At 56.3% G+C, this 21,161-nt stretch overlaps 1 protein-coding gene across 1 annotated transcript in view; it reads right to left on the bottom strand.

Annotated features, from left to right (window-relative positions):
- Positions 1 to 21,161, bottom strand: part of TLN1 (talin 1) — a 51,217-nt gene that overhangs the window by 5,778 nt on the left and 24,278 nt on the right. The window contains exons 10-46 of the mRNA XM_053448837.1: positions 18,069 to 18,173; positions 17,593 to 17,748; positions 17,212 to 17,313; positions 16,977 to 17,053; positions 16,628 to 16,808; positions 16,192 to 16,305; positions 15,964 to 16,072; positions 15,662 to 15,870; positions 15,423 to 15,521; positions 15,260 to 15,313; positions 14,683 to 14,850; positions 14,306 to 14,600; positions 13,623 to 13,789; positions 12,619 to 12,747; positions 12,191 to 12,304; positions 10,664 to 10,777; positions 10,420 to 10,554; positions 10,146 to 10,274; positions 9,881 to 9,983; positions 8,580 to 8,788; positions 8,212 to 8,331; positions 7,574 to 7,771; positions 7,317 to 7,456; positions 6,968 to 7,061; positions 6,694 to 6,783; positions 6,134 to 6,256; positions 5,921 to 6,064; positions 5,020 to 5,181; positions 4,389 to 4,529; positions 4,113 to 4,294; positions 3,332 to 3,464; positions 3,155 to 3,256; positions 1,368 to 1,538; positions 1,036 to 1,185; positions 841 to 942; positions 456 to 575; positions 2 to 148 (exon numbers count right to left, since the gene is read on the bottom strand). Coding sequence (XP_053304812.1) covers positions 2 to 148; positions 456 to 575; positions 841 to 942; positions 1,036 to 1,185; positions 1,368 to 1,538; positions 3,155 to 3,256; positions 3,332 to 3,464; positions 4,113 to 4,294; positions 4,389 to 4,529; positions 5,020 to 5,181; positions 5,921 to 6,064; positions 6,134 to 6,256; positions 6,694 to 6,783; positions 6,968 to 7,061; positions 7,317 to 7,456; positions 7,574 to 7,771; positions 8,212 to 8,331; positions 8,580 to 8,788; positions 9,881 to 9,983; positions 10,146 to 10,274; positions 10,420 to 10,554; positions 10,664 to 10,777; positions 12,191 to 12,304; positions 12,619 to 12,747; positions 13,623 to 13,789; positions 14,306 to 14,600; positions 14,683 to 14,850; positions 15,260 to 15,313; positions 15,423 to 15,521; positions 15,662 to 15,870; positions 15,964 to 16,072; positions 16,192 to 16,305; positions 16,628 to 16,808; positions 16,977 to 17,053; positions 17,212 to 17,313; positions 17,593 to 17,748; positions 18,069 to 18,173 — 5,088 coding nt within the window. The remainder of the gene's footprint in view (position 1; positions 149 to 455; positions 576 to 840; positions 943 to 1,035; positions 1,186 to 1,367; positions 1,539 to 3,154; positions 3,257 to 3,331; positions 3,465 to 4,112; positions 4,295 to 4,388; positions 4,530 to 5,019; positions 5,182 to 5,920; positions 6,065 to 6,133; positions 6,257 to 6,693; positions 6,784 to 6,967; positions 7,062 to 7,316; positions 7,457 to 7,573; positions 7,772 to 8,211; positions 8,332 to 8,579; positions 8,789 to 9,880; positions 9,984 to 10,145; positions 10,275 to 10,419; positions 10,555 to 10,663; positions 10,778 to 12,190; positions 12,305 to 12,618; positions 12,748 to 13,622; positions 13,790 to 14,305; positions 14,601 to 14,682; positions 14,851 to 15,259; positions 15,314 to 15,422; positions 15,522 to 15,661; positions 15,871 to 15,963; positions 16,073 to 16,191; positions 16,306 to 16,627; positions 16,809 to 16,976; positions 17,054 to 17,211; positions 17,314 to 17,592; positions 17,749 to 18,068; positions 18,174 to 21,161) is intronic.

Here is a 21,161-nt window from a genome sequence, read left to right as displayed (position 1 = left end):
CCTTCTCGGACACGCGCCGCGCGCTTTCAATCAGCTCTTTCTTGGTGTAGCTGTCGTTGGGGCTGCATTGCAGAGCGCCAGCCTTCGTGACAAGCAGGGAGCAGCCATGACCCAACTCCTGGACCCGCTGCTTAATGTGGGAGCCGATCTGGAGAAGAGAGACCCGAGGGGTGAACATGGAGACACCACAAACACACACGCACGCACACACACACACACACACACACACACGATATCACCGGGCAGATCGCGCGTACACACACACACACACACACACACACACACGATCACCGGGCAGATCGCGCGTACACACACACACACACGATCACCGGGCAGATCGCACACACGCGATCACCGGGCAGATCGCGCACATCACCGGGCAGATCGCGCACATCACCGGGCAGATCGCGCACGCACACACACGCGATCACCAGGCAGATCGCACACGTACACACCTCCTCGTTCTCGGCAGTCACGGATGCCGGCTTGGCGTCATGCGCTAGTTGCCTGTAGTCATTGGTCAGCTGGTTTGCCAAGATGCCCAACTCATCGGGGTTTGTGGTGGATTTCGTCACCTGGAAGAGATGAAGAACATCAGCTAGCAGTGGGGGGGGGTAACGGGGCAACAGGAAGCCAACCATTGTTACATCGACCGGTGAACATACGGGGTTAAAGGTTAGGCGACTGGAGGGGCACGATTATAGCAAGAAGACCCATGAGACCCACAATGAAGGGCATGCGCGATATCAAAGTAACACATCAGGGCTGGAAGAAGGGGTCGGACACGCGTGTTACGCGCCGGGATGTGCTGTCTGTTGCGAGAAAGTCACCGGCACCCACCATTTCTTGCACGGTCACCGCGATAGCCTTTGCCGTCTTCACCATCGTTGTCTGGTAATCTACGAAGGATCCCTCAGGTTCTCTCGCGGGTTCTTCATCGAGCTGCGGAAAAGAGATCGTGAATCCGGGTTCCTTCAGAGATTCAGGGTTCCTTCAGAGATTCAGAGATCCTTCAGAGATGGGCGGAGGACGCACCTTATTGATGGCTTGTGTGATGGAGTCCACCATCCCGCCGACGGCTCCCGCCGCGCTCGCGGCCTCGCTCAGGGTCCCGGTGAGATCCTCCACGGCCTCGTGCATCATTTGTGCCGCTTCATCCAAGGCTTCCTGCGTGTGCGCGGCAACCTGCGGCACAAAGCCCGGCAACCTCGCGTTATAGCCCACAGAAAAAGGGGGCACGCTAGCGAGAGACATTAAAAAACACCCCAACAGGCCTAAATAATACGGTTTGGTTCAGGGACGCCATGGCTCAGGTCTCCCTTCGGGGCAGATCTTTGCCTGATGATCCTGAGCGCGAACGCGTTTACCTTGGGGTTGCCGCCGGCTTCCTTGGCCGTGTAGAGCATCTGCAGGGCGGACTCGGCCAGGGTTTTGCTTTGGTCCAGAAGGTTCATCTGCTGTTGGTGGTTGATTGTTTTCGAAGCGGCTCCTACGGCAGCATGAATGAGGGGCTCGAAGTACTGAGCCATCTGAGACACCTGGGGAGGACCAGAAGGGTCAGGGTTAAACGCGGAAAAAATACAAAGCAAAGAGCATCATGCGCCCCCTCGCATTACACCAGGGAGAGGCTCTGCGCCCCCTCGCATTACACCGGGGCAGAGGCTCTGCGCCCCCTCGCATTACACCGGGGCAGAGGCTCTGCGCCCCCTCGCATTACACCGGGGCAGAGGCTCTGCGCCCCCTCGCATTACACCGGGGCAGAGGCTCTGCGCCCCCTCGCATTACACCGGGGCAGAGGCTCTGCGCCCTGCACACCCTCGCATTACACCGGGGCAGAGGCTCTGCGCCCTGCACACCCTCGCATTACACCGGGGCAGAGGCTCAGCACCCTGCGCCCCCTCGCATTACACCGGGGCAGAGGCTCTGCGCCCCCTCGCATTACACCGGGGCAGAGGCTCTGCGCCCTACACCCCCTCGCATTACACCGGGGCAGAGGCTCTGCGCCCCCTCGCATTACACCGGGGCAGAGGCTCTGCGCCCTGCACCCCCTCGCATTACACCGGGGCAGAGGCTCTGCGCCCCCTCGCATTACACCGGGGCAGAGGCTCTGCGCCCCCTCGCATTACACCGGGGCAGAGGCTCTGCGCCCTACACCCCCTCGCATTACACCGGGGCAGAGGCTCTGCGCCCCCTCGCATTACACCGGGGCAGCTGCTCAGCACTGTTAGAAAAATGCTTATGTTATCGTAAATATTATTCCTGACAAAGACATAAGAAAGCAGGGAATGCCGAGTCTATGATATATGCACGAGTTCCCGCCAACACGCCTACTCTATGTTGTTCTATATATATGTGCAAAGGGTCAAGTCTAGGCCATTCTTAATTATGCAGCTTAAAGAGGTGTAACCTGCTTGAAAAGTAACCAATCAGAATGAAGCCTGCTATTAGAAGTAGATAAGATGCTATATAAACCATGTAATCCAAACATGTAATCAGACAACGCTTCGACTTTTGTGTGTTGTGTGCCTTGTCTCGATTATGCGCATGATCTAATTAAAGGAAACTCTTTCTGAGGAGAATTCGACCATTATTTCAACCAACAAGCACCCTGCGCCCCCTCGCAGTACACCGGGGCAGTTGCTCTGCGCCCCCTCGCAGTATACCGGGGCAGTTGCTCAGCACCCTGCGCCCCCTCGCAGTACACCGGGGCAGTTGCTCAGCACCCTGCGCCCCCTCGCATTACACCAGGGCAGTTGCTCAGCACCCTGCGCCCCCTCGCATTACACCAGGGCAGTTGCTCAGCACCCTGCGCCCCCTCGCAGTACACCGGGGCAGTTGCTCAGCACCCTGCGCCCCCTCGCAGTACACCGGGGCAGTTGCTCAGCACCCTGCGCCCCCTTGCATTACACCGGGGCAGTTGATCAGCACCCTGCGCCCCCTCGCATTACACCGGGGCAGTTGCTCAGCACCCTGCGCCCCCTTGCATTACACCGGGGCAGTTGCTCAGCACCCTGCGCCCCCTCGCATTACACCGGGGCAGTTGCTCAGCACCCTGCGCCCCCTCGCATTACACCGGGTCAGTTGCTCAGCACCCTGGGCCCCCCTCGCATTACACCGGGGCAGTTGCTCAGCACCCTGCGCCCCCTCGCATTACCTTGTGCCCGAGCTGGGAGGAATCCGCTTTGGCTGCCGCCGCCACCGGCTCTATCAGATTGCTGATCTCTTGTACGGATGTTTGCATCTGAGTGTGCAAGGCCTGGGAAGAAAAGAAATGTGAAGAGAGGGGCCACACGCAGTGAGCAGTGACCTCCACGTGGCCCTACACCCTTACCTCCTGCGAGATGCCCTCCCGGGGGGCAAGCTGCTGGCTGATGGCTTTTAACGAGGCTTGGTCCAGCTCTCTCACTGCTTGATTGAGGAGCTCGATGGCCTGGTCGCACTCCCTCTGCCCGGGGGCCTTGTCCCTAGAGATGTGACACGGAGCTAGGTGACAACCGCCAGCCAGTCTGCTAACTGCACCCCCTGATGGCTGGGGTAGGATACATCATAAAATTCCACCCTAAGCAGTTTCACTGTACAAGTCCGGCCCGCGGCTGGGTCCAGGGGCCACAGAGCTCTAGTTTTATAACGTTTTCAGGCGGCTGCGTATCAGCCATTTGTATGATTCTCGCTCTATCTGATCCCCGATCTACTAACCCCCCGACTCCTTATCATACTGCCTGTGGGGGGGGCAATAGAACGGCTCAGTCTTAACCATCATGTCGGACTCTGACTAATGAAAGTCTATGGAGGAAGGGACTTCATTAGCATCGCCATAAAGCATCAGCTCATTGTGGGGTTTGAGCCGGGAAAGTCACCCAAAATATCACATGACTGACAGCGACGGGGGCTCCCGGTCTGCAGATGAAGGGAGTTTATTGGGACCCGGAATCGGCTTCTGAATAATCTAGAACACGATAAATGATTAACACACGCGTGATCTCGAACACGTTCATATTAAGCACTAGGGATTAAGTACATACGCCGGATTTTAAAGAGTCTTTGGCCTTGTTCTCAATGTATTTACCGAAATCACCCGTTGTTGCCCCGATAGTGCCGGCGCAGGGTATTACCTCATATTGGTGATGAGCTTTTTAATGGAGTCGGACACGGTGCGGGAATGGCCGGCCAGCACGGACCACTGTGGAGGATCCTTGGGGTTGGCCGCCAGAGAGCGTGCCGTCTGAATGAGGCCAGAGGAGCTTTCTAGCATGACCTTGGCTGACGAGATGATCGGCTCCATCGCGCGGAGCCCCTGAGAAATGGAGAAAAGCGGGTGAAGCTGCAGCCCCCGGGGAATGACCGGGACGGGCCACAGACACGGGGTTAGCGTGAGATGACCTACTGACCTCTGGGGAGATCTGGGCCGGGACGCTGGCAAATTCAGGGTTGGAAGCAAACGCGGTGAGGTTCTCCACGGCTTGGATGAGCGGCACCGTGGCCTGCTGGCATTTCACCCGATTCTGATCGTTAAACGCCCCATCGAGAGCCTAACAAGAGAAAACGCTCGTCAACCGGCGGCAAATACCGGCGTCTCGGATCCCGGTGGACGGATCCGGAAGACAGGCGGACGGATCCGGAAGACAGGCGGACGGATCCGGAAGACAGGCGGACGGATCCGGAAGACAGGCGGACGGCCGGCATTTCACGAGGAGTCACAAAACGAATCCCGGAGGAAATGGATCATGAAAGCGAAGCGGCTCCGGCACGCGGAGTCTCCCTTTCGGGCAGAGACTTTTTCCAAACTGGGTACAACTGGCCTCACGGACGCACCTGGGGGGCTTCGGGGGTTTTACCCCGGTCTCCGGGTCTTGGGGGCTAAGTCATGGTTCCCCCAGGGGCCATTAATAGAACCACTTGGGAACCAGAACAGCTCTGTGACTTGGGGTCGGGAGCTCTGAGGGCCACAGAATGGAGGAAATTCTGGGTGGGTCAGGTTGTCATAGCAACAACACCCGCTGACACGTTTCAGGGTCTCACCTTAATCGTCTTCACCAGATTGGCCGTGCTATTTGCCACTTCCTTGGCCGATTGGACGAACTGCCTCTTGGCAACAGGGTTTGACGTGTGAGTGGAGGCCAGGCGGCAGGCGTTGCACAGCGCAGACGTGTGCTTTGCCACGATGGTCGCCGCAGACAAAACCTGCCATTAGAGGAGAGAGAGAGAGATTGGAAGAGAGAGAGAGAGAGGTTAGAAGAGAGAGAGAGAGAGGGGTTAGAAGAGAGAGAGAGAGAGAGAGAGAGAGAGAGAGAGAGAGGGGTTAGAAGAGAGAGAGAGAGAGAGGGGGGGTTAGAAGAGAGAGAGAGGTTAGAAGAGAGAGGTTAGAAGAGAGAGAGGGGGGTTAGAAGAGAGAGAGGGGGGGTTAGAAGGGAGAGATAGAGAGGGGTTAGAAGAGAGAGAGAGAGATTAGAAGATGTCCCCCAAATCTATCCATCTCTCTATCCATCCATCCATCCCTCTCTCTCTATCCATCCATCTCTCTCTCTCTCCATCCATCCATCCATCTCTCTATCCATCCATCCCTCTCTCTCTCCATCCATCCATCTCTCTATCCATCCATCCCTCTTCTCTATCCATCCCTCTTCTCTATCCATCCATCTCTCTCTCCATCCATCCCTCTCTCTCTCTCTCTATCCATCCATCTATCTCTCTCTATCCATCCATCCCTCTCTCTCTCTCTCCATCCCTCTCTCTCTCTTCATCCATCCATCTCTCTCTCTCTCCATCCATCCCCCTCTCTCTCTCCATCCATCCCCCTCTCTCTCTCCATCCATCCCCCTCTCTCTCTCCATCCATCCCCCTCTCTCTCTCCATCCATCCATCTCTCTCTCTCTCTCTCTCTATCCATCCATCCATCCATCCATCTCTCTCTCCATCTCACCTGTGACTGGGTGCAGGCCGGGTCTCCAAGGTTCTGACAGGCCATCTGGATGGCTTGGTTGGCTCTAGCAAACTGCGTGGGGTCGACGAGGCCCTGCTGGCCGGCGCGGCTGTTCGGGTCAGAGACCCCCACCAGGTACGCGGCCTACGAGATGGAGACCGGTCAACTACATCAAAACACGAGAGCGGAGAGACCAACGGACCGGCTTCCTACCTGAGCCGCCGCCTCCGTCAAACCGCACAGCGCCTTGGACGCCGCGCTCACCGACTCCCCGAACTCCGGCAGGTTACTGGTCTTGGCGTTCTGAGAGATGCCCGCCATGGACTCTCCGAGGACCTGCGACGAGCAAAGAAAGGATGTGGGCAGAGAAACCCAACGAGGAACAAATCCCAGCAGCTCTTATCTGCCGCAGATTCTGTGTTCGTAGGAGCTTGCAATCTAGTGCGTGCATGTGTCTGAATGACAAGCGTCTCCTCCCAGCACCACGTTGGCCGGTCACACCAGGGGCCACTCCTAAAATACATGTGCCACGCGGCTATGGCGTTACCGAGTTATACCCCGCCCCCCGGGAGGCAGCACTAGACCCGTGACACGCAGTGAAACCACGTGTGACGTATACGTGATAGGCTGATGTTGTGTAAAACAACATACGTGTCATGACTGTGACCCCCATAACATACCAAGGACACGTACCCCAGAACGAACACACAAAAGACCCCATGAAGCCCCCCCCGAAGGCACTGCGGACACCTGGCATGACCCCGGCCTCTCACCTTGGAGTTTTCCATCACGCTGTCCAAGCAGTGGAAATAGGACTGGTCGTTCACGGGCTCCGTGGGATTCTGGAGCAATTCCCGGACGGTCTGGTGGGGAAAAGACAGAGACGATCCACACGCAGCAAAGGCAACATCTCCACCCCTACCCGGCGCAATGTATACACTACCTCCCTGATCCCAGCACCCTCCTCGTCCACCGACACCACTGGACTCACGGGACCGATAACGCCACTCGGTAGCGGCCCCGCGAGAGACGGTGCGTGAAACGTACCTCCAATTCGCGTAAGGCGTTGTCGCACTCCTTCTGTCCCGGGGCCTGCTGGGTGCACACGGTGATCAGCTGATTGATGCTGTCAGTAACAGCCCTGCAAACAGAGCGGACGGCAGAGAGCTCAGCGTGGGCCATACCATCTAAACATCTGCATTAATACAAGTAACCGCGGGAGACGGCGGCCGGATGAAACCATTCCAAGGGTGCACGTGGGTCAGTCTACACGATGAGCACCCTGCAGGCAGTCAGCGCCAGGCTACTAAAGCCCGGCCCGCACCACAGCTGGAGCTGCCACGAAGGTGGTCCGGTAACCAAGCTGCTCCGTACACATCGCAATGCGGGCTCTCACCTGGCCGCGGCCGCCAGCTGGCTCTTTAGGTTGGGGGCAGCCGGGTCGGCAGAGAGAGCTTTAGCTGCCAATAAGAGCTTGCTGGAGGACAGTGAAATGCCCTTCAGATTGGAGACCACCTGCGCCTGATCCTCCTTATTCTGGGGGGGAAAAAGAGCACCAAGGTAAGTTTCCTCGTCACGACAGAATGACCCCCCCCCATTCCAACACAGCAGCATTCATTCATTCCACAACGAGGGATGGAGCGAAGGAATTACCTGCGACTGGCCGGCCATTTCCACTCCAGCATGGAGGAAGTCGTTAAAGTCCTGTCCGTATTTCCCAGAAGCCTTTGCCAGATCATGCGGGGTGCCCCTGGAGGCCTGGACCAGCTCGTTTGCCGATTGGCTGAGGCCGGCCGCTGCTTGGTTTAGCTGACTCTGAGCTTCCTGGAAGTTCTTTGAGCTTGGAGGGAACTGAATAAGGTGGTGCGGGGTATTACTCAGCGGGAATAACGGCTGCGGGCATCATAGAGGGGCTGGGCGATGGGGCGAGGGAACTTGGCAGCGGAGGGCATGCAGTACACTGAGTGGCATCAGAGAGGGGGGCTGAGTGGTGGGGTGGAGGGAAGGTGGCAGGGGAGGGGACTTGTGGTACATTGTGTGGCATCAGCGAGGGGCTGGACGTGCAGTACACTGAGTGGCATCAGAGAGGAGGGCTGAGTGGTGGGGAGGAGGGAACGTGGTGGGGAGGAGGGAACGTGGCAGGGGAGGGCGTGCACTACACTGAGTGGCATCAGGGTGAGGTTGAGAGGTGGGAACGTGGCAGGGAGGGCGTACGGTACATTGAGTGGCATCAGAGTGGGCTGAGTGGTGGAGTGGAGGGAAAGTGGCAGGGAGGGCTACGTTGTGCTTACCGATTGTGCCAGGAGGGCCTTGCTTGCCTCCCCGATGCTCTTTATGGCGGCGTCCACGTCCCTCTGCCCCGGCAGGCAGTTCACGCAGCGGTTCAGGGCCTGAGAGACGGCTTTAGCGACCTGCGAGAGAGGACAGTCTAGAGTTCAGCATGTTAAACAAAGCAGACACCACATAACATTTGGAGGGGGGACCTCCGAGCTCTTCAAAGCTTCTATGTTGGTCACTGAAAGACATCACTAGGTTCTGGAGACGTCATAAAACATAACGCTTTTTTCACAGAACGGTGGGATCCGGTAAAAAAACTTCACAATCAGAACCAATCACCCGCCCAAGGTGTACTTGGCGCCCCCCGGCAGCATGGACTCACCTGAGCCAGTCTCTGCTGGCCCTCAGCATCTGCCGGCTTGCCCACAGTCTTTTTGGCTTCTTCGATGAGGTTCCCTGCCTTGTCCATCACATCCCCGGCGCACTCCAACATCGCGTTCTGCACCGCAGGGTCTTCGGCGTTGGCAGCCACTCCTCGGCTGGCCTGGGCCAACGATCGCAGAGCCTGGGCAACATCCCGAGCCGCACGACCTGGGGCAGATAACGGGGCAGATAACGGGGGCAAAGGGGGGCCATAAAAAGAGCTTAAGATCAGAGCATCCATGTAAAGCACCTTTATAGCAGCCGCCAAGTGTGTGCTGGGAGGGGGTTGGGAGGAGCTGGGAGGAGCGGGTGCAGGGGGGGAGTCGGGAGGAGCCGGGTCCAGGGGGAATTGGGGGGAGTCGGGAGGAGCCGGGTGCAGGGGGAGCTGGAAAGGAGCCGGGGGGGGGGAGTTGGAAAGGAGCCGGGAGGGGGGGGGAGTTGGAAAGGAGCCGGGAGGGGGGGGGGTTGGAAAGGAGCCGGGAGGGGGGAAAGTTGGAAAGGAGCCGGGAGGGGGGAAAGTTGGAAAGGAGCCGGGAGGGGGGAGAGTTGGAAAGGAGCCGGGAAGGGGGAGAGTTGGAAAGGAGCCGGGGAGTTGGAAAGGAGCTGGGGAGTTGGAAAGGAGCTGGGGAGTTGGAAATGAGCTGGGGAGTTGGAAAGGAGCTGGGAGGGGGGAGTTGGAAAAGGAGCTGGGAGGGGGGAGTTGGAAAAGGAGCTGGGAGGGGGGAGTTGGAAAGGAGCTGGGAGGGGGGGAGTTGGAAAGGAGCTGGGAGGGGGGGAGTTGGAAAAGAGCTGGGAGGGGGGGAGTTGGAAAGGAGCTGGGAGGGGGGGAGTTGGAAAGGAGCTGGGAGGGGGGGAGTTGGAAAGGAGCTGGGAGGGGGGAGTTGGAAAGGAACTGGGGGGGAGTTGGAAAGGAACTGGGGGGGGAGTTGGAAAGGAACTGGGGGGGAGTTGGAAAGGAACTGGGGGGGAGTTGGAAAGGAACTGGGGGGGGAGTTGGAAAGGAACTGGGGGGGAGTTGGAAAGGAACTGGGGGGGGAGTTGGAAAGGAACTGGGGGGGAGTTGGAAAGGAACGGGGGGGGAGTTGGAAAGGAACTGGGGGGGGGGAGTTGGAAAGGAACTGGGGGGGGGGAGTTGGAAAGGAACTGGGGGGGGGAGTTGGAAAGGAACTGGGGGGGGAGTTGGAAGGAACCAGGTAGCGGGGTGCAAGGGGGAGTTGGGAGGAGCCGGGTCAGAGGAGCCGGGTCAGGGGAGCCGCTCACCTGCGTAATTCTCATTCCCGTGGACAATCTCCCCGAGTAGCTGGGCGATGGACGAACTGACCGCCTTTGTGCTGCTTCCCAAATCTTGGGCGCATTTTTCCATCTGAGTGAGAGGTAACAGCACATTAACAACTGCCCCCTGCGTACGCCACGCGGCCACCCCCGGGGCAGGAGAGAGGAGGAAGTCAAGGCACGGTAGGCTGAGAAACTGGGCAGGGAGGACATTTGAGCGATGTGCCCCTCGATGGGGCAGGTTATGACTTACTGTCTCTCCGGGAAGCGGTTTGAGTTTGCCCTCTCGCGCTGCGGCTTTCGCCTCCTGCAGGTCTTGCTCCAGCGCTCTCACGAGGTTCAGGGCAGAGTCTATTTCCAGAGGACCACAAGCCTCTTGTGCCTGCAGAGAGCCAAATGATCCACGCATGTAATTGCCACAGCCTCACCCACTGCTGGCTCTTTAATGCCCCTTCGCTGCCCCCCCCGTGTTTCCCAAATGCGTAGCGGTGCATCATGCGCGTGGAACGGCTTTCGCTGACTGTTACCTTCTGCGCGGCGGTGCGAAGTTCAGCCAGCGCAGCCGCCAGGTTCTTGGTGCACTGTCCTAACTGCATGGCGGACGCCGGGTCGGACACTGTCGGGACGGCGGCCTTCCCAGCAGCGACCAGCTTGCCGCCAGGCTGAAGAGATTGGAAAAAAAAAACCACAATGGGGTGAAATCGTGTACCACGGGCCCAGGCGAGACACGCGGACCCAAACGCCTAGGGGCCATGCAGCCACGGCACCCACCTGCAGGAAGTTCTGACTCGCACCAATCAGAGACAGCTGCGCGCTCGGACTCTCCGGCTGGGACTGACTGCCGCGGACACCCTGCACCAGCATCGGGATCTGATCAGCAACAACCTGAACGGGGAGGAAAAAGATGCAATAATTCCACCAGCAACAAGAGGGGGCAAGACGGGTAGAGGGGGCAAGCGAGCAAGAGGCGGATAGAGGGGGCAAGCGAGCAAGAGGCGGATAGAGGGGGCAAGCGAGCAAGAGACGGGTAGAGGAGGCAAGCGAGCAAGAGACGGATAGAGGGGGCAAGCGAGCAAGAGACGGATAGAGGGGGCAAGCGAGCAAGAGACGGATAGAGGGGCAAGCGAGCAAGAGACGGATAGAGGGGGCAAGCGAGCAAGAGACGGATAGAGGGGGCAAGCGAGCAAGAGACGGGTAGAGGGGGCAAGCGAGCAAGAGACGGGTAGAGGGGGCAAGCGAGCAAGAGACGGGTAGAGGGGGCAAGCGAGCAAGAGACGGGTAGAGGGGGCAAGCGAGCAAGAGACGGGTAGAGGGGGCAAGCGAGCAAGAGACGGGTAGAGGGGGCAAGCGAGCAAGAGACCGACAGAGGGGGCAAGCGAGCAAGAGACCGACAGAGGGGGCAAGCGAGCAAGAGACCGACAGAGGGGGCAAGCGAGCAAGAGACGGATAGAGGGGGCAAGCGAGCAAGAGGCGGATAAAGGGGGCAAGCGAGCAAGAGACGGATAAAGGGGGCAAGCGAGCAAGAGACGGATAAAGGGGGCAAGCGAGCAAGAGACGGATAAAGGGGGCAAGCGAGCAAGAGACCGACAGAGGGGGCAAGCGAGCAAGAGACCGACAGAGGGGGCAAGCGAGCAAGAGACCGACAGAGGGGGCAAGCGAGCAAGAGACCGACAGAGGGGGCAAGCGAGCAAGAGACCGACAGAGGGGGCAAGCGAGCAAGAGACGGATAGAGGGGGCAAGCGAGCAAGTGACGGATAGAGGGGGCAAGCGAGCAAGAGACGGATAAAGGGGGCAAGCGAGCAAGAGACGGATAAAGGGGGCAAGCGAGCAAGAGACGGATAAAGGGGGCAAGCGAGCAAGAGACGGATAGAGGGGGCAAGCGAGCAAGAGACCGATAGAGGGGGCAAGCGAGCAAGAGACCGATAGAGGGGGCAAGCGAGCAAGAGACCGATAGAGGGGGCAAGCGAGCAAGAGACCGATAGAGGGGGCAAGCGAGCAAGAGACCGATAGAGGGGGCAAGCGAGCAAGAGACCGATAGAGGGGGCAAGCGAGCAAGAGACCGATAGAAGGGGGCAAGCGAGCAAGAGACCGATAGAGGGGGCAAGCGAGCAAGAGACCGATAGAGGGGGCAAGCGAGCAAGAGACCGATAGAGGGGGCAAGCGAGCAAGAGACCGATAGAGGGGGCAAGCGAGCAAGAGACCGATAGAGGGGGCAAGCGAGCAAGAGACCGATAGAGGGGGCAGGCGGCAGCGCGTCGGGGCAGGCGGCAGCGGGTCGGGGCAGGTGGGGGCACGTACCTTGCAGCTTTGCACCAGTTGTTGCTGTGCTGCGGGGTTCTTGTTGCTGGAGGCCGCATTCTGCGCGGCTGCGATTGTCTGAGTTGCGGAGGCTGCAGCTTGTTTGGCGGCTTGCTGTGGGGTCAAGAGGCATCTGTCACGGCCAAATACCCCCCGAAAACACTCTGCGCCCAGCCACATCCCTCCTCCGCACCATCAACCAATTTAATCCCGCCCCTCCCAGCACTTACCTGCCCCCCACACTATATCATGGTAATCTGCCCCTGACCACCCCTCCAAAAGGAGGTCCATATAACTGTAATCTGCCCCTGACCACCCCTCCAAAAGGAGGTCCATATAACCGTAATCTGCCCCTGACCCCCCTCCAAAAGGAGGTCCATATAACCGTAATCTGCCCCTGGCCCCCCCTCACTCCCCATCTCTCTGACCTCCAGCTTGTGGATGAGTTTCTTCTTGATGGCGTTCTGTGCCGCTGCATTGGTCGCCATGCGAAGACCCTCAGCCGCCTCACGCAGCTTCTGCTGCTGTTCTTCGCTATCAGGGTGGGCAGCAGCCCCCTAAACAAAGAGCCACGTCAGACATGTACTAACATACCCCGGACCCCCCGGCCTCACACCTAACATACCCTGGACCCCCCGGCCTCACACCTACTAACATACCCCAGACCCCTCGGCCTCACACCTACTAACATACCCCAGACCCCCCGGCCTCACACCTAACATTCCCCGGACCCCCCGGCCTCACACCTAACATTCCCCGGACCCCCTGGCCTCACACCTAACATTCCCCCGGACCCCCCGGCCTCACACCTAACATACCCCGGACCCCCCGACCTCACACCTAACATTCCCCGGACCCCCGGGCCTCACACCTAACATTCCCCGGACCCCCGGGCCTCACATCTACTAACATACCCCGGACCCCCCAGCCTCACACCTAACATACCCCAGACCCCCTGGCCTCACACCTAACATACCCTGGACCCCCCGGCCTCACACCTAACATACCCCGGACCCCCCGACCTCACACCTAACATTCCCCGGACCCCCGGGCCTCACACCTAACATTCCCCGGACCCCCGGGCCTCACACCTAACATTCCCCGGACCCCCGGGCCTCACACCTAACATTCCCCGGACCCCCGGGCCTCACACCTAACATACCCCGGACCCCCTGGCCTCACACCTAACATACCCTGGACACCCCGCCCTCACACCTAACATACCCCGGACCCCCGGGCCTCACACCTAACATTCCCCGGACCCCCGGGCCTCACATCTACTAACATACCCCGGACCCCCCGGCCTCACACCTAACATACCCCGGACCCCGTGGCCTCACACCTAACATACCCTGGACACCCCGCCCTCACACCTAACATACCCCGGACCCCCCGGCCTCACACCTACTAACAGCAACGAGGAAAGACCAACCTTGGCAGCTTCCACCATGCGCGCCGTGGCATCTGCCAGCAGTTTGGCTGCGCTCAGCAGTTTGCGGGAATTTTCCAGGTCGCTCTCGCGTTCCGCGTCGGCTTTAATGGCCCCGACGAGATCGGACGTAGCCTGAGCCAGGATTCTCGCCTGACGAACCATTTCCCCTGCGCAGAAACCACAGCGTCAGGCTAAAAAACCTCAGAGACGCCCAATACCCAGGGCGCGGAGCACAGCCCCCCCGCGCCGCGGAGCACAGCCCCCCCGCGCCGCGGAGCACAGCCCCCCCCGCGCCGCGGAGCACAGCCCCCCCCGCGCCGCGGAGCACAGCCCCCCCCGCGCCGCGGAGCACAGCCCCCCCGCGCCGCGGAGCACAGCCCCCCCCGCGCCGCGGAGCACAGCCTCTGTTGGTTGGCATCATTCTGATTGGTTACTTTTAAAGCAGGTTACACCTCTTTAAGCTGCATAATTAAGAATGGCCTAGACTTGACCCTTTGCACATATATATAGAACAACATAGAGTAGGCGTGTTGGCGGGAACTCGTGCATATATCATAGACTCGGCATTCCCTGCTTTCTTATGTCTTTGTCAGCAATAATATTTACGATAACATAAACATTTTTCTAACAGCCTCCCCACCCCCCTTCTTGGGTCCGGGAGGAGCCGCGTGCCGAAGACTCACCGGCATCCCCCATGGAGCTGAAGATGTTCTCGGTCACGTTCAGGATGGTGTCGGTGGCCTGGTCGTATCTGCCGGTCGGCGGCCCTCCGCTGGCGTGCTTCTTAATGTGTTGAAGGAGATCGTTCAGGGCTTGGGTCACGGCGGTGGCCGCGACACCCACGGCTTTTAGGAGCTCCGGGTCTCCGGTGGCCGCTTCCGACGACTCCACGCATCCTTCCACAGACTTGGCAACCTGCTTTCCGGCTTCCAGGAGCTGCTCCTGACAGACCGGGGAGCTGATCGTAGGAGCCACCACCTAGTGCAAAGAAAGGAGGGTAAACGTGGCACGCGGCGGGCGGGAGCGCCGGGCAGCACGCGGGTCTGCGCTGTCCTCTCACCTTGGTACACGCCACCAGCTGAGAGGTGGAGATGGCGCACTGAGTGGCAGCCGCGATGACCTGCGCCTGCTGCGTTGGATCATCTGTTCGTTCAGCCACGTTCTTGGCCTTCAGGACCAGGGCGGCTGCGGCGCTCGCCACGGCTTTGGCCAGCTGCATGAGCATGTCCTGCGGGACCACAAAAAGCACACCATGGGCAATCGGGGTTCGGGGCATCTGCGTAAACGCAAGAGGCGATCGTGCCGGACGCGTGACGAAGCCCCACATCCACCAATCAGCGGCAGAAGAACGCCTCGATCACATGATTAGACCCCGACAGTGGACCCGGATCAGGAGGCTCCTGCCCACCCTGAGGGCTCAACGAGATCCAAGTGATCCCAGATCCACTGCCACCAAATTCCAAAAACCAAGAAAACAGACCACGGATTAGTCCCCGAAATGCCACGGATTACGGAGAGACCCCCGGAAACAACAATCACGAAAAGAAGCCTCGTCGACCCAAAAATCACTGATTTGAACCAACACCACAAGGTGACAGACGGGGTTAAAAAGAGCGTCTACCCTCCACCCTCGTTACCGTTCTGGGCTCGGATAACGCGGTAACCGTGCGAGTGGCTCTGGCCGGAGAGATCTGTGGGGATCCATGAGAAGCGGTTACAGGGGGAACGGAGCCGGGGCTACTCACCACCCAGGGACAGGGGAGGAATAACAGCTGCGATGGGGCTGTAGGATGCGAGTACCTGGAAGCGCGGGTCGGTGTCACATTCCCCGATCTGCTGCAGAAGTTCTCCGCTGGTCTGACCCACGTTACCGGCAGCCTGGAGCAGGACCTGACGGGGCTGAGAGAGAGAGAGAGAGAGAGGAGGCGGGTGAGACATCCTGCCAGAGGAGAGGAGAGAACACTTAGGGAGCAATAATCCTGCAGCCCCTGAGAGCGGTATCGGCTGTGTGGGATCTGGCTGCAGACCCCGTCAGTCACCTCGGTGCTGGCCGGCTGGGCCGTTTTCAGCAGCTCGGACACGGCCCCCGCTAGGTTTTTGGCTGCGTGGAGAAGCTGCCGGCCGTTGCCTCCCTCGTCTTCCATGAGCGCGGCCAGAAGCTTGACGCCCCGCGACATCTCCGTCAGGTTGGAGGAGATGGTTGTGACGGCGCAGCCGACGGCCGTGTAATCCGTATCCGCCGGGTCCCCTGTGACACGTGGAGAGGCAATTAATGCACTGCTAACCCCCACATTGATGCCCTTTATTATTCCTCCCCCGGACTCCGGCCCCCCACGCTCACCTGCAGTAAGATTGATGACCGAGGCGGTCCCCGCCGTGATGGCGTCCACCTGGGAGTGGATCTCGTGTTTCGATTCATCCATCTTGTTTTTCCTCCAGGCTTTTGCGGCCTGAATACGAGAGGGAGGGGAAGATGGCGTCAGGGAAGAAATGGCGCCTGGCGGGGGTCCCGGTGCATGCGCAGCGCACCGGGGGACGGGGCAGATAATGAGGATGTCAGTATACTCACCGCGTCCTGTCCCAAGGCGGGCAGAGTCTCAAAATCATCGAGCGTGGCCTGAGCCGCGTTCACTGCCTGCATACTGGAGTTAATGGTTCCAGTGAGAGCCTGCTGGGCCGAGGTCTGAGGGGAGAGCACACCGTCAGCGGACGCGACCACGAGAGAGCGCACCGTCAGCGGATGCGACCAAGAGAGAGCCCGCCGTCAGCGGACGCGACCACGAGAGAGCGCACCGTCAGCGGACGCGACCACGAGAGAGCGCACCGTCAGCGGACGCGACCACGAGAGAGCGCACCGTCAGCGGACGCGACCACGAGAGAGCGCACCGTCAGCGGACGCGACCACGAGAGAGCGCACCGTCAGCGGACGCGACCACGAGAGAGCGCACCGTCAGCGGACGCGACCACGAGAGAGCGCACCGTCAGCGCGATCCGCGGACACTTACCAGAGGCGGCATGTGGCCCCAGTGCATCTGGCCACTGGTGACCTGCTGCTGAGCTTGGGGCATGGAGCCCATCTGGAAATTCTCCGGACCCCCGGCTCCAGAACGCATGATGGCGGGGAGAGCCACAGAGCCGTGTTCTACCTTCCCCACCTGGTTAAACTGCTGCTGGAGAACAGTGGATCTGAAACAAGAAAGACACCAGGAGATGCGAGAGGCGGCGGATCAGGACCTTTAACCCACAATGAACCTTCGTTTAATCGGGGGCAGATCTCCGCACAGCAGGACACACAGACCCACACAGCTATACATGCAGTATCCATGTGTCCCGCCGCCTGGATGTCCGTCTTACTTTTTTGGAGACACCGAATCCTCCAACATGGTCGACTCTTCATCTCCTTCCAGACCAAAGTGATCCTTACTCTTCTTCTACAAACACAGAGAGAGAGCTCAGAGCCGGTTCACTGACCCCTCATCCCCGTTCCACCGGCCAGTAGCAGGCGTGAGCACAGGGACTCCCCGCACAAGGCACACGCGTGATGGCGGCGTGTGAGGGGAGCCCGCGTGGTCTGGGCACGCGCCGTTACCTTTTTCAGAATGATGTCGATGTAGCCGGCTATGAGCTGCGCGATCTGCTCTCCCTCTGTCGTCTGCACCGAGTAATATCCGTCCTGATAATCTCCGAAGTCCTGAAACAGACACAAGCGATGAGACCCCCCGTATCCGAGCGTACCGTCCCGCCTGTCGCCACACCGGGGGCGACGATAAACCCCGCTACCAGGGTTCCCCGCAAACTATTCCACCCCAAACCTCCACGATTCTACCCTAAGAGCCTGCGGGTCGAGCCGGTCCAGACGGCCCCCCACACAGCAAGGGTCTCCCATACGCGGAACCCGGCGTGTTGTATGCGACTCGTGTCACGGGAGAACATGCGAGGCTGGCACACGCGAGACGGCAGAATAACGCACCAAGGTGAAGCTTTTCGGGGAGGCTGCCCATCTCTTGATGTTGGTTAAGTTCCACTCCTGGATCACTTCCTTGGTCTTCTCGTCCACTCTCATCACACACTCCTTGGTGATGCCCAGAAGACGCGGGACCAGTTTGTTTTTACCCTTCATTTTCTCCTGCAATCAGTCAAACGACGGTGAGGGGTCTAAAGGAGGGCGAGGAGGACGGGTCAGGGGTTGAGGACGGGTCAGGGGTTGAGGACGGGTCAGGGGTTGAGGACGGGTCAGGGGTTGAGGACGGGTCAGGGGTTGAGGACGGGTCAGGGGTTGAGGACGGGTCAGGGGAGGAGGGCGAGGAGGACGGGTCAGGGGAGGAGGGCGAGGAGGACGGGTCAGGGGAGGAGGGCGAGGAGGACGGGTCAGGGGAGGAGGGGGAGGAGGACGGGTCAACAAAATAGAGAAGGCATTAATGATGACAAGAGATTCACCAGACTCACCTTCACCAGGAAGAAGGACACTCCGTACGTCTTCAGGGAGCGGGCGAGTTTCACGTAACGAGCTTTGGCTTCGATTTCACTCATATTCCCGCACTGCTTGTGAGACTAAGAACGAAAATATACAGATACAGCCGGTACCGGACCTGTCCCCCTCCCGGTATATGACACGCAGATACAGCCGGTACCGGACCTGTCCCCCTCCCGGTATATGACACGCAGATACAGCCGGTACCGGACCTGCCCCCCTCCGGGTATATTACACGCAGATACAGCCGGTACCGGACCTGCCCTGTCAGATATTTTATGATAGAAAACATGTATTGTATATGTTCTGTATTTTACATGAGCACAAAATGGAGTCAGAGCCATTTTATTTTATTTAATCATGTAGTGATTATTTCTGTTTGTCCTTGTTCCCTCTATAATTGAGAACAAAGGAGTATTCATGTATAATGATGTTTCAGCGTATATATGATCCAATTAATGTTATCTTCCATGAGAAAGTTAAGGAGTAGACACTGCATATCCTTAGGAATGTAAATTGGAATGGGGGATACGTCGTAAGACCACCAAAACCTAATTTACTACCTAGGAGGCAACATCTGGAGATATGGGTGACTACAAAGACCTGATTTACTACCTAGGAGGTAACATCTAAAGATAAGGGTGACCATGAATTAATTCCTAACACATATGTAATGGTTTTAAGTTATTTCTTAGACCAGAGCGTCTCTCGCTGGTAAATTAAGAAATTACAACGTGTAAAAATGAGTAGAAGTCCTAATTATAATGGGTAAAACCCACCGTTATGATTGGATAATTCCAATCAAGAGGTGGAGGCTATGATAATAAGCTATGTCTTTAAAAGCTTATGTCTTTAATAATTTGGGGTCGGACCTTAAAAACTCACCTTAAAAAAAAACGGAACCTAAAAGACTGACCTTAAAAAAAAGAAACGCACCCTGAAACAGACAGACCCTGACGGACTCATTTAATTTACCCCGAAGAATTGGAATCTCAAAATCCTGGCACCATAATCTTACTCTTAGAAATACTTTGAGTCCCCACCTATATAACTTTTAGTAAGTTATATTTCTTTCCACTTAATTTCTTGCCACTGAACCTGGATTAACTTCTACAAGGACCAGTTGGACAACAGCAACAAGTGGTGGTAAATATAATTGTTTTTTTATTCTAAATAGAGGTGAATTTTGTCTTCTTCGTATAGAATTCCCTGTTTCTGGGAAGTACTATATTGCATTATTGTATATGACGGCTTGTGAGACTGCAGCTTATAACCCGTGATAATAACAATAATGAAAAGGTATTTTTACCTGTAGATGAAGTTTGACATTATTTGCATCTATTAGGAATTTCACTAAATACTCTTAGACATTATTAAATTATTTTAATTGTCATATTAGTTAAACTAATATAATAGAGTTAGTGATCTTTTTATTACCGCCTTGATGATTATCATTTTTGGTTGCTGAGTGGGATGGAAATTAATTGTGTGTGTTAGACTCATAAAGTATTAATCCATATTGATAACTTTCGATAATATACCGTATTTGGATATACTGCAATTTGACATGTTTAAGAACTTTGTATTTTGTATTCTGCACTGTGTGACTTATATATAGATTTTATAAATTGCCTTCACAATAAATAATATTTTTGATTGATTATCGTTGTGATATATATCTAATTTGAATTATAATTTTCGGCGATCTGAAAGGATTTAGGATCGGAGATAAAATATAGGGTATCTCCTTAAATTAATATTGTGGATGTGGTACTACAATATTTGGTAGCGTCGTTATTTTGCGTGTGTGATAAAATATTGGTTTTGCCTATTTTGTCTCATTAATATCCCTAACATAATTGGAGGCACTGCTGAGATATTTCACGTAAAAGAATAATTCAAATTATTGATATACGGTAGTTGTTGTCATTTTCGGTTGTTTCACATAGTATATTTCTGGTACTGTGTATTGTATACTGATCAGTGCATAAAACATGTCTGTATCTAGCAAATCGAGTGCTACTTCTGATGAAGATGTTTCGATGTATAAAGCACAAATGCTGGTACATGTTAATAACATTAAACAGGATATTATGAGAGGTTATCATAAAAATATGAAAATCAAAGAGACTTATGGAGAGTGGCTCCAATCCCTTAAGGATGATGTACAAGTGACCCTAATAAATGAATGGTCTGAAGGATCACCCTTGGTTGGAAATTTGAATGCTATTGTTCAAACATCTGATTTAAAGGAGAGAGAAGGGTTAATCTTATCATCCTGGCCCTATTTCTTTGTATTGGCTTCTCGGTTGTTGCGAGATCGTGAAACTAGAGAAAAAGAAGTGTCTAGTCTCCAGAAAGAGGTGAATGCTTCTAAAGCAGCCCTGGATCAGTTAAATGATACCCAGGCAGAGTACAAACAGTTGAGACTAAAGTTTGATGATTTAACTGATAAGCATTTGGCACTTCATGGCCAGTACCTTGATGCTAAGAGCAGGGTAACTGATTGTCAGTATGATCTTGTTAATTGTCGTGGGGAGATACAAGAACTCCAAGCCAAATTGTCTAACCAGGATAGTGTGCAAATGCCTAAGCTATCTTTGTATGGTGAAGGTGATGAAGGGGTTAAAACCCACACCACCGTAACAGAGTCTGCTGTTCTGAGTGTAAGTAAGCAATTACAAACTCTACAAGAACAGGTTAATCAGGTGGCTTCTGTCCAATCACAGTGGAATCATAAGGTTAAATGTTCTGATACACGCGATTCCTCTGACTCTGATGAGAATCAGAGTAGTGATGAAAGTGATTGTGAATCTTCCGTTTATTCAGAAGGTCATGTTTCAGGTGAACCCTCTGTGATGTTACAAGGTGCCAATACGGCCAGAACACACAGATCAGACGGGCGCTCCCGTAACTTTAAAGGAGCAGTAAAGGGTACTAAGAAATTACCCGTACCTGTCTATGATGCCCCTAAGGTCATTAAATTCCTTAAGGAGACTGTTGCTGAATTTTCTAAAAAAGGCACAGCTAATATTGCTGACCATTTAGAATCATTTGAAAGGGCAATG

This window comes from Spea bombifrons, chromosome 1 (assembly GCF_027358695.1).
Source record: "Spea bombifrons isolate aSpeBom1 chromosome 1, aSpeBom1.2.pri, whole genome shotgun sequence".
Lineage (NCBI taxonomy): Eukaryota > Metazoa > Chordata > Amphibia > Anura > Pelobatidae > Spea > Spea bombifrons.
This window is presented reverse-complemented; position numbering and strand designations above follow the sequence as displayed.